The 13,198-nt window shown below is 35.6% G+C and overlaps 1 protein-coding gene across 1 annotated transcript; it reads left to right on the top strand.

Annotated features, from left to right (window-relative positions):
- Positions 1–358: 358 nt before the first annotated feature.
- On the top strand, positions 359–12,046 carry Smp_180510 (prion-like-(q/n-rich)-domain-bearing protein protein; the record flags this gene model as incomplete). Its single annotated transcript, XM_018795710.1, has 3 exons — positions 359–1,106; positions 10,356–10,523; positions 11,016–12,046. Exons 1-3 carry the CDS (start codon positions 437–439, stop codon positions 12,044–12,046), a joined length of 1,869 nt encoding a protein of 622 aa, XP_018646959.1. The 5' UTR covers positions 359–436.
- Positions 12,047–13,198: the final 1,152 nt, after the last annotated feature.

The raw sequence follows: 13,198 nt of genomic DNA, 5'->3' as shown, positions 1-13,198 counted from the left end.
ATAAACGAAAGTCTGCCTGACATATTATTTAAATATGAAGGTAGACATTTAACATGTGTCGTTAATAATTGGAAAAAAAAATTAACCAATCAGAATGTTCATTCGCACGTGTGATTAGGTCAAGAACTAAATTAGAATTGGTCAAATGAACCCATTAACAAGTACAAAATTATCTGATTTGTCGTATAAATATGTCTAAGTAAGCAGTATGTAACTCCTAAAAAAAATGTTTCCTGATAAACGATTGGATCATGAGTTCAATTCTAAGCACATTTTCTAATAGGTTCAACCGTTTGGTTGTTCATACTTCAACTGATTAAATATTTCTAGTACGTATTTATAAAGACATCATTCGAAAAATGAATTTTTGTCGTAGTATTTCTTTAGATTAATGGTGGATTTTTGTTGCATTTAATTCATTTTATCCCGGACTAAAATGGCACAAGTTGGTAGCCTACATAATAATCCTTTCTCCTTTAATCATAACCATAATATTGATCATGTTAATTCTAAATCATTATCACAAATATTTCATCTACAACTTCCTGAGTTAATTACTTCGACACAAATAAGTCGGTCAGCTGCATCCAGTGCCTGTCCATCTGATGATTCTGGAATTGAGAGAACTTTGAATTTGAGTCCATCGTCCCCTTTTCCTGAAGATACCGATTCAGATGATGCTCAATCATTTATCAGTTTTGATGTCAGGCGTTCAACCAGTCAGTTGCAGATGCCTCACCATCCGTTGAAACTGGGCCCTTGTCATTTCGGCTCTGCTGTTAATTACGTTGAGTCGGCTAGACTTTCGCCTCCAGGGACTTGTGCGGCAGTGGTCGAAGATAACTACTATCCTATAGCAAGTCCTAGATCAAATAAACCTAAAGTTAAAAGTGGGAATCGTTTTCAAATCTTATCATATGAACGAGTGACTAGGTTGCACTACGTTTTGTCGAAAACCATTCCGATCCACAGCAGATACCCAGGATTTCCAACTATTATGGTCAAGCTCCATGATTTGCTTAGGGCAGTTCGAGGAAATCTTAAGTCAGCTGGGATTCCTATTCGAAATATTCGCCTGAATGGTGGTGCTGCTTCATATATTATTGGTAAGCATAGAACGTGTTAATTTGTGCTAGCCATTTCACTGAAGTTATGCAAACACATTATCATTGTTAATTAAAAGTTAATATTTCCATGTAAATTCATCTATGGTATAACGTTCTTGCTGAACTTCTCAGTATTGGTAATGAGATAGCGTTTGGTTTATTTTCTAATATTTTCTGGTAAATCATTGGGATATTGATTGGTTATTTGAAATTATTTGTACATTTACTTTCGATAGCACGGCCAGTCTACTAAACTCTAGTACATGTATTTGTAATTTATTCTAAGCCTTTACAACTTGCCATTCAAAAATTAGTTTGCCCCCAAATGCCCTGGTACGGCTGAGAGTGGGGAGAGTCCGCTCTCCCTCTCCAAATGCTCTCACATGGCCAGCGAATATATAGCCTCTGCCAGGGAAGTCCTACTCACTGCCTTCTCGTGGCACCGGTGTTGTTTACGAAATTGAGAGGACGAAAAGCGAATGTCCGGCGCTTTAACCGGGTTGGTGGACAAGGCGAGTCCACCTAGGGGAGTTGGAAAACCCTAATTCCAAACCAATGGTGCACATGAGCTCCAGTATCCTGAGGGAACAAATGGCGTACGAATCAATCGTTGGTCACCGGCTACCATGGGACTGCATCTCCTCACGATGCTCCACTGCCTTGTGGATCAGATCTTTCGGTCAAAGGCTCCGGGTGTGGCCCCCTAAGAAAACCACCTGCTTCAGTTTGGTCACCTGGGCAGTATCACAGCCCTCACACAAATCGAATGAGATTTGTATGGCGCATATTTATCTAGTGCTTCCTTGTACCAATATTTATGTGTTTAAATAAATAAATAAATAAAGTTTGACAGAAGAACCATGGTTATCAAGCGAATCTACCAAGTCACTTCAGGTTGTCCTAAGTCATGTATATAAATGTAGGTCTCCTAACAGAATTCTCCAGAATTTCAGGAAATAATAATACTGGTTAACGTAGTTGGAAATTGATCAGTGACTGAATTAAATTTTGATCTTCTATCTTGGAGACAGTGTGGAGATTTTTCCCAAGAGGTTTTCTGACAATTTCGGATTGTTTGCTTTATTAATAATTGGGAACTGAAAATAAACATACCTGTACGAGGTTGGACTTAATCATGCCCTGGTGTTTGGTCACCCACATCTGGTAAATGGTTAGTACTGCCTATTAGTAACAAAATCGTAGAAGCAATATTAAGACTCATTAGAGAATAGACATTTCAACATTTTTTGCGGTAGCAAATTAGTTTCGAGGTTGCTGACTTTCGTACGGCTATCGGGTTATAAAACAGCGAGTTCTAGCGTACTTGTTCCTGGTTAGTTGTTACTGATGATGCTAACCAAATACATCCCATAATCCGAGCTTTCTGAAAAACTTTATCCTCTGAATCGCGTGGTCGAGTTTTCCTTTGAGACTTGTACATTTTTAGGCATAAATGGTTTTCTGTTATCGTATTTTTTGTGTTCCAGTCTGCTTTTCACCCTTGACATTCATTCACCTTGTTTTTTGACAGAATAAATCAGACAATGTTTCCCATTGGCTTTTACGTTATGTGATTAAGTTTTATTCACTGGGGGAAAGGTATTACTGATTTATTGATTACAGTCATCTGGTTGTAATAAACATCTTACCTGTCACAAATGTACGTTGTCCCATGTTAACATGCCGCATTATCAGGACAAGGTTAAATTAAAAAGGTGAATAGTAAGGGAGTCGAAATAATGTAATAGTAGTGAGATTATGAATATCTAAACATTATGAATACGGTTTGAAAAAAAGGAATGAGAAATTTTGTGTGGAGTGGTATGAGTCGAGACCTAGGGGGAAGATTGAGTGAATGGTTGGACACCATCTTAACAATTCTCGGTCTTGTCACCTAATGTCTTCATCCTCTGGTCAGACTTGTGAAAACTCAAATCATGTGGTCTAAATCTTCATGAGTTAGGTTGACAGTCATAATTTTCATGATCTATTGTCATATTTCGCTGTTCCCTCCCTCGACTTCCTTTCAACGTATCTTTACTCCGGTTAACATCACGCATCGAGCTTGGTGATTGGGCGTAATATATGTCCCAACCACTACAGTATTGAAGAATTATAATGTTAGCCTGACGAACAACTTGAAGTTACATTTTGTGTTGAGCTTTCGGTTTGATTATATGGAGTAAGAAATTGAAAATTTGTTCCCGATGAGTTCCTGTAGACATACACAATAGGTCATTGCGGTAGCATTTAAGCGCATATAGTCATCTTATTTTTTACGTTGATAAGACTTATAAGTTAAAGCATGACATCAATGACAACAGAACATCAGTTTTACGTATTCCCACAAGACTCCCATATTCTATATGAATCCAACTAGTTGGAATGATTGCATTGTCCACTTCCCTGTATTATGATCCAAATATATATATATATATATATATATATATATATATATATATATATCGTATTTATGGTAAAAAACACAAATCCAATAATTGTGCTATTTATTTCGCCTGTATAACTCGATTAATGTACAGAGCTTCAATGATAAACAACAGATTCATTATTCACTTATGACGGCTCGAAAGTTATTGAGATTCATTAGTGCTTGTGACCATACATTTTTGTAAGTATATGGCACGAAATTGACATGATGTACAATAAGCTTGAATAATGATCCCATAATACCACTTAATAACGGTTATCTGTTTGCGTGAACAGCTTACATCATCAATCTGGTAGACCGACCATATAACTAGTGAATAAATGAATTAAAATAATTTCCCAAATATGAAATTTTTAGTATCCATTCTACTGTTATTCACTATTAAAAGTTATCGTGATACGTAATTCATAATTTCTGAATCAGTTTAGGCAGTCATAGAAAATTAGACTTCATATTTCCAAGTGAATTTATATGGATCGTAGCGTAACATAAGTTCGGAAGTTTCGATTTCCCCGGTCAAAAACATTCGCCATAAATAATGCATTTTAAAACTCGGGGTGTGGCCCACTAAGAAAACCACCTTTGGTTTGTGCACCTGGGCAGTATCCTAGCCCTCACGTAAATCAAATGATTTATGTGGTGCATATTTATTTGGTGCCTTCTTGTACCAATGTTTGTGTTCAAATAAATAAATACTTTAATTCAGTTGTAATTAAACGAAGCACAGTATTATTCATGTTACGTTGATCACTAGCTAATTTACTAGAAATTCAAGTCTAGTGACACAGTGTATCATTACTAATTAGTTAATCAGTCTAATCAACAGTCTGTACTGATGAATCATTTTTCTTACAGTTTTTAACTAACACATTAAGCTATTATGTTAGAGTAATGAATAGCATCGATAATTTATTTGCAAAGAAATCATTTATTCAAATGAGTTACTATTAAAAATCGGTCACCTATTTATTGAACCTATAAAACGAACACATCCTGTACATAATATGCGTTATATACTCACTAGGCTGAATGAATAATCATTCTCACTGAGGAAGAGTCAGATTAAGAATTGTACATATAACTATTAGTGTCTGCATCCAGTTGACTAGATGTTTAACAGAATGATGTATGTTTCCTCTTAACATCGTGTATCTAATTTTTAGTACACCTGGATTTCTGTTAGCGCAATAAGAATTAAGGAGCAGTAGCGTAGTATTTAGCGTGTTCGACTTTCAACCGAGTCCAGAGTTTGAAACCCACTTCTATTGCTTCGGTTTGGGCGACCGGGTAGTGTTGTTAGCCCTCTTACTGTGAGTATGGCTTATACCTAAGTACCTAGTGAATGAGTTGATTATCAAACCGTCACCGTTTAGATAGGTAAATTGTGTTAAGCCCAGTACAGTGTCACAATTATTAAAGTAATGCGTAAGTAATTAAAGTATTTGCATTTTGTCATGATACTACAGGTTAGTTATTAAATTGATCTAGACTGAAAAAGACTGTAAAACTTAATCTGAAAAGATGAGTGTGGTGTTTGGTATTAATGTTGGTCATTGTAAATTTGGTTGGTTAGTTATTAATCCTTGAACATACGTACGCGACTTGTCAGTTAGACGACATGGTTTTTCACAATTTGAAAATTTTCATGTAAAATATCTATATTTCATTTCGTAGGAGAAAAAAATAAAATGGAATTTGGTCAATATCGAATATTTTTAAATCCCTCATGAGTAATCTTTTTTGAATGGAAGACTATCATAAATACCAATGAGAAAGTGCAATTTCACTGAATAACATAGCTCTCGTACACAATTTATGCTCTATATGTGATATTTTAATTGTATCCTCCGTAATATTAAGTAGCGTAATTATTTTTCAAAGTTGAAATCATGAGTCACTTGAAGCTAGATTACCATGGAAAACCTGGAAACACTGGACGGCCGTTTCGTCCTATTATAGTACTCCTCAGCAGTGCGCATACACGATCCCGCACTCGCGAGATACGAAACTGCCGTCCAGTGCTTCCAGGTTTTCGATGGTGGTCTAGCTTCAATTGACTCATGATTTAAACTTTGAAAAATACTGAAATCTCCACAAAACCCCTTCTGACTAGCGTAATTATATTCTTTTCACCTAATTTATAACAAATTTCATTCTCGACAGCTTGTACTTTAATTGTATCAACCATTATTGGTCAGTCGACAAGAATTATTCTGGGAAATTCAATAGTTTTTCAGCAAAATAGAACATTCACGAAGATTCATACAGTGAAGTGATAAAACAAAATTTACACTTTTGTTCCTAGAGCGCCACAAATTTCCTCATAACTAATTAACGGGATATGGTGTAATGTAATAATATTACGTGAATACAAATTGCCTGCTTACTGAGATTAAGTAACTTCGTTTTTCGAACTCTTAGAAACCTACTAGCCATTCTTGTGAGGTCATATGAAAGGAAATTCTTTGATGACGATACATGCTGATGTAGAATTATTCTCTACTTTTTCTGAAGCTTAAATTAATATTTTACTGGACCAATCTGTCGTTTCTGTAGTTTTGTGGTGAATGTCCATACCTTAAAGTTATCTCTTTGCAGACAAAAAATTTGTTCAGAACAGTTGTTTCAGTATCTTTCTTTAAATTCACAATTTTACCAATAGATCGAAATGGCTATAAATTCTTGGTATATTTACTCTGTTTTCCACTTTCCACCACCGTTTTTTACTCCTAACTTATTGCGATGCTTTTTCGATCTCCACGTAACATTGTTTTTTTGTGTCATCACTTTAACTTGTTACCACAGTTACTTAGTAATGAATTATTGATATTTATTGTCAACTTTTCTTCACGAATGACCCTTCTCACGTCCATTTATCATCTCGCACCGCTAGGGCGAACGATTTGAGTACACGGAACGTCATTCCTGGTCTCCTAAAACGACGCTCTAAACTACATGTGGGAACTTTTAACGTCCGAACATTGTGCCAAATAGGATAACAGGCTTCCTTAGCTAGGACTTTAGTGGTGTTCGTCAGGGCTGTCCACTCTCTCTATTCTTGTTTAACTTTATCGTAGACGTGCTTTTAGAAATAACACTTTCCTCATTCAAATTTAGAGGGATTGAACTTTGACCAGGAGACTCACTTGTTGACTTAGAATATGCCGATGACATAGTTCTGTTTGGTGAAGACACTGACAAAATGCAGTCTTCTGACCACTATAAGCAACAATGCAGGCATGTTCGGGATGCGATCCTCCCCCTCGAAATGCAAAATGTTACTTCAGGATTGGGTTGCATCGACACCTGAACTAATGATAGGGAGTGAAGTAGTTGAGCGTGTTGACCGCTTCATTTATCTTGGGAGTCTCATCAGTCCTTGTGGTCTGGTATGTGACGAAATCTCAGCACGCATACAGAAGGCTCGACTAGGTTTCACCAACTTGCGTCATTTATGGTGTAGGTGAGATATCCGTCTGCGCAGCAGTTCGTTCCGTCCCACTTTATGGCAGTGAAACATGGCTGGTAATAGTAGAGGATATTCGTAGGCTACTAGTTTTCGATCATAGGTGTCTTCGAAGCATTGCTCGTATATCCCGGGACCACCGAGTAAGTAATGCAGTTGTTAGGAGACGGTTACTGGGTAAGGATGGCGAATCGATTGATGAAGTAGTAAAAGTCACTGACAAGTCGACTAAGCCATGTTAGTAGGTGTAGACTACCTGGTTGGGGTTCGCGAGATGATAGCAATCGATGGTTAGAGATCTTGAATGACATGGTTCAAAATGGTTTGCAATGGCGAAGGTGCATCCACTTTTTCTGTTCTCGCAAATTCTAAACTTCTGAATTCTTGATGTCCCCTTCTTTTTTCTCTTTCCAAATTTATTTCACTGGATTATACTCCTTGAATAACATCTTCAAACATTAATCTTTCGGATTACTGCTTATACTCTTACCACTTCTACCACTATGGGATTTGAATGGACAACTGCATCTCTGTGGTAATGAAGTATGGCAACTCGAACTGATGTACGTACGTACGGAGTTCTACGTCGTGACTGACTGACTGACTGATTGTCAACTTTTGTGGTGAAAAGTTGGCAGTTCCACATGGGAATGGTAACGATTCGTTAGCCCTCAAGCCAGCATTAGTCCTGCACATAAATATGATGTCTTTGATAGCATTTTGGCGTTTCTTCACATACATCTGTAACAATCAGTAGAGTAAAGCTATGGTATAGTTTTTGTGGTGTTAATTGTTTAGAAATGAACTATTTAATTAGCTTTTCTATACACTAATTTACAGCTCACCTGACATTTGTATCCATTAATTGCTCATTTAGTAACTAGAAAAGTAACTGTATGGTAGATCTGTGAAGTGGGGAACAGTAAGATTAAATGCCGAGTACTGGTAAGGATGGCAAGTCGATTCACATATTTGAGAGCATTCAACGATTGGTACAGCTAAGACGTAAACTTTGCATGCTCAGCCACCACCTACTCGACTGTGCAGTGGTGGACAACATAGGGGTAAATCAAAAAGTATCCTATTGGTGACCACATGAAGATGTGACATCAGTCTGTTGATTCAAGCTCTGTGTCGTTAAGTTAAGATCGCTAATTTGGGGCTTGGCGTCATAGCCGTTGCCTGAAATCGGAGATTTTGTATGACTTGGCTCAAATTCGGTCATGGTGACCTGGACACATCTATCTTTCGTCTTTCTCTGTACCTTTTATTCGATCGTTTTATCTGTTAATTCTGAACCGTATTTACTATATTTCGCTTGCCACTATAGTCAGTTTTGTTACTTCTGCTGATCTCTTCTAGGTTATTCCCTCTCTTTGTTAATACAATATAAGTTGAACCGATAAATATTCCTACCTGGTCCTTTTTCTACGACTGACAATAAGCTTGGGAACTATCCAGTCATTTACTTATAGGAAATGTTGGCCACATTTTCAAAGTGTGAACTCGTATATAGGGGGATGTTTACTTCAAAACATGTGTTGCATTTACATACTGAATGTAATGACATGAGGTTCATGTCCCACTCATACTTTTCAGTCGTCATGGATTTAGTCATCTGTTAGTAGCGAACTCTTAATCGTCAGAACTTTGTTTTTTTTCTTTCTACATTCATGATTTTTACTGTCACAATCGTTCTATTACATAGGTTAGATGAGGAGTTTCAATCTTTCTGCTTAAGATTTTTTATTCACAACTTCCAGTTGATAACATCAAAATTGTTAATCTCACACGCTGACTATATAATTCTATATTTTTTTTCTTGTACATGGACTTCGATGAGTTTTTAGTCGGGTGACATTATAATGCTTTATTGAATTAAGTATGGAACAATAAATGAAGCATTTCAGTTGAACTCAGTCTTATATTGGAGCGATAGTTAACACTAGACGACTGTACAAACTCATTCAGGAAGCATGTATTGAAAATTCGGCTATTAGCTGGACTATTTCGGAAAAAGACGGAACTATCGTTCATTCTCAGTCAAGATGATTGTAGAAACGGGTGAAACTTTGAGAAACAGATCAACTGGCCTTCAGTTATCCACTATTTTCAAGACCTCGGGACTTATATTGCAGTTGTGCAAAGACAGTTACCACGACATGGTAGGTTAACTTAAGGATGATGGTTCCGTTTTAACAGTTAAGCAGATTGAATTGCTAGTTAGAGTCTAGGAGCTAGAAGTAATCCAATCTCACTGGTTTTTACCATCACTCATCTCAGTCTGTAAGAAAATTCCCCTTATGTTAATGTAAGAGGAGTCAATTTGAGTAACTGAAACATACGCTTCTATAGACATATAATCAATGACTAAAGCTCACAAGTATCAAGCTCGTCACGACAAAGCTGTTTTCAGATTGGATGTATCTATCGTTAGGTTTTGTTGCATACGCATCATTACCGACAACCTAATATGGATGTGTTCCTTGATTTTGAGCCAGCATTGAAATCTGTCGGCCAAGGAGTTTTGTGGGAAGAAGAAAAAGAAGTGAGCATTGCCGCAACATAGTTCTGTTGTCACTTTGATTCTAGATTACTTCTCATTATGGGTTTGGAGAGATTATTGGATTTGAGATCACGGATCGATCCAAGTTGGATAACTATTTTGAACCTGGATGTACTGGACGGCCATTTTGTTTTATTATGGAACTCCTCTGTAGTGCACATCCAGGATCCACAAACGGAAATCGAGCATAGGACCTTCGGGCTTACGCACGAACGCTTGATCTCTTGACCGCAAAGTCGGCATCCAACGGTGTTAGTGTACAACTTCAATCCATACATGAAATTGCACTACCATCTTCCATTGTTTTTGATGAGTAATTACCTCACACCCGACTCAGACTCGATTGGTCACATCTCACTAAAACTTTGGGAATTTCCTTTCGAAAATAGTTATTAGTAAGCACATAATAATAAACATTATGTGTCTGTGGAGATCACTTATCTGTTACCCTTTTGTCCGAATATACATTTCTGATCAATTTCAAGAGCACAATCCACATGTACGTTGTTGGTCTTAACATTATCGCTTAAGGATAAGAGAAGCATATGTATACATTTTCTATAACTAGTATAGTGCTTCAATGGTTTAATAGAAAACATTCTATTTCTTACATAAGCTACAATATAATAGCTCAAATTATACTTCAATTCGTAATAGAGTTTTTAAAACTTCTCATTGAAATTGACCAACCTATAATTAGAGTTATAATAATTATTATTTGCTTTGTCAGATTAATTCTATGATAATTTCATTTTTTGTTCTATCCAGGACAAGAAGATTATCCCGTCTATAATGATATAGATGTTTTGGTCTCTGTTGATTTAAGTTCAAATAGTTCAACAATTCAAAAAGTGAAATCAGCTGTGTTGGATGCGTTGATAAGTTTCTTGCCAGAAGACAAAATGGTAGAAACCTCTCAGCAGTATAATACTCCCAGTCAACGTCAAATTAACTCTCAATTCCAATCAATACCTGAATCATGTTGTGATCTCCAATCTGACGATAATGTTCTAACAGTACCAGGAAGTAGTCAAGGAATGTCACCTAACAGTTCACCTGTAAGAATTAAGAGTCATTTCAGTTCTACGGAGTTGAGGCATATTGATAATGTGAAAGTGAACAATATTATGAATTTGAATTCTACCGAATCAGAATTTGATAAAACTGTTGAACTTAAACTCATTAACGATATCACACAGAACCAATGTAGTGTTCAGATGCTTGGTGTCTCACGTCCCAACATTGTTGAGTGTTCCTGTCAAAGGCAATCGAATATTCCTAAACCGATATCTTTCTCTCCTTTATCCTTTATATATCCTGGGCAGCAATCTATCTACAATACTCATTCCCCATACAACACTCTTAATGTAAACGCTATGAACAGTATTCAGAGTTCTGCTTCTACTCCAAATGGTTCTAGCCATTCAGATGGATTTAGTTTACGCGAGTCGTATGTGTACAAACAATTCCGTAAATTTAGTCAGGATGATGATTGTTGGTCACTTTTGTCCCTTGGTTTTCCTTCTTTCGATTCAAAAGTAATTGAATTCAAATTTGTTGATCGTATGAAACGTCAGTTTGAATTCACCGTTGATAGTTTTCAAATTGTTTTAGACCCTTTGTTAACATTTTATGAGTCCAATTCAGGAAAATGCATAACTCCACACTTTTATCCAACAATTGTTGCTGAATCAGTATCTGGATCATTTTCAGAAGCACTTTATCACTTGGAGAATAAATTAATTGCAACCACTGAACCAGAAATGATTCGTGGAGGTGGTCTTTTGAAATACTGTCGACTTCTAGTTAGTGGATATAAACCTGCTGAAGGAGTTGACGTATATACACTTGAAAAATACATGAGTTCTAGATTTTTTATTGATTTTCAAGATTTATCCAGTCAAAAAGTTAAATTAGAAGCTTTTTTAGCGAATCATTTTGCAGAGCATGAAATTTCTTCAAAAATCAATTATTTACGCATTTTATATGAAGTTGTAAGTGGTTCCACCATATGTCTTATGTCTCATGAACATTTTCAAACTTTAAATCTTATCGGAGAATTGTTACGCTATCTTATCTATTATTATTATTATTACTATTTTAATCGTTCCTCTTTAAGTTTGGAATGGTTCGCTGAAAAACAAAATCTTGTTCTAGATAAAATTTATTTTGGTACACAACTTTTTCCTGTAATTTCAAGAAGTGAATCTTATTCAAAAAATTGTTTTTGTTTTTATAAGCGTAATAAATCATCATCTGATCTTTCTATGATTCCTTTGAATGTTGCAAAATTTTCATCAACCAATTCTAATTGTAATTCTACTGAAATCTCTTCATCAACAAAGTCTACATTGGACACAGATAATAATCCTATTGGTGATAACATTATAGAAGAAAAAACAAGTGAATTGAAATCGGAATTACATACAGAGTGTGACAAGTCATCGTCAACTGATTGATTAACTGTATGAGACTATACTGTTTAAAAGGAGCTTCAAAGAAACTGTGTTTATATACTACATTGAAATTGTTCTATTCTATACAAACTGTTGTTGTCTACATACTGTTTTGCCTGTTGATGTGTTCATGTATATGTGTAGGTTCACATTGATGTATGTTCTCATCAATTATAGAGTAATTTTGTATCATTTTCTTTTATTTTACTGTTTGTTCCGTCTTATTCATATATTGTCTGTCGATAGAATACATAAACATACTTGGTTTCGAACTCATTCATACAATAATACGCATTTACTGATTGTACACATATATGTGATAAAAATGCAAGTAATGTAATCAGTTTAATTTCCATAGATTATAATTGTTATAATACGAAATTTAATTCCACGAAATAATGAATTTATTGGTGGAAATAATGTTTATCAAAGCCATGATTCATTGCAAACAAGAAAAAAAGGAATAACATGGAAAAATAATACTGGAAAACAAAAAAAAGATCAACCCGGTGATGGGTGTACTGTAATTATTTGTCTCTATAAGTTTGTTTGTGTATTTCTATTTGACATTACCGAATTGTATTAATCCCTATTTACATCCTCCTTATGTTCTTTTTCTTTTGTCTTTCATCATTGCTCCTATATTGGATCTTTTTTTCCTGTACATAAAACTTTGTGGTTGCATGGGTCTGTGTATTTATGTTTAATATTCAATACTGCAAATAAAAAACGGATGTGTTGTGAATGGGAAATTCTTGTTCGCACACACATACCGCTCTCAGTATCTGTCACAAATTTCCAGTCTGTTTGTATTAAGCTCTGTTCTCTTCCTGAAAGCTCATCTACTTCAGTAACGAATACTTTTTTAGCCATTATTTTTTTACAGTCACGAAGATCGTCAATTAATTCTTATGAATATGTATATTCACCCTTGAAATATGACTGGTTTTTGTTCTTTCTTTCACATTTTCTGTCACCTGCTTATTATCAGTATTCCAGACTAATTGGAAAGAACTATTCAGTTTCCGTCTTTAATCAATAAAGACATCAACTCTGAGTCGCTTCATGTAATTATAATGTATGAACATTGATAAGCATTCAAGAATTTCATTAGTCATGTATTATAGTTAAAGTGCATCTGTTGTTGTTTCATGG

The sequence above is a fragment of the Schistosoma mansoni genome, assembly GCF_000237925.1.
Source record: "Schistosoma mansoni, WGS project CABG00000000 data, supercontig 0178, strain Puerto Rico, whole genome shotgun sequence".
NCBI classification, from domain to species: Eukaryota; Metazoa; Platyhelminthes; class Trematoda; order Strigeidida; family Schistosomatidae; genus Schistosoma; species Schistosoma mansoni.
This window is presented reverse-complemented; position numbering and strand designations above follow the sequence as displayed.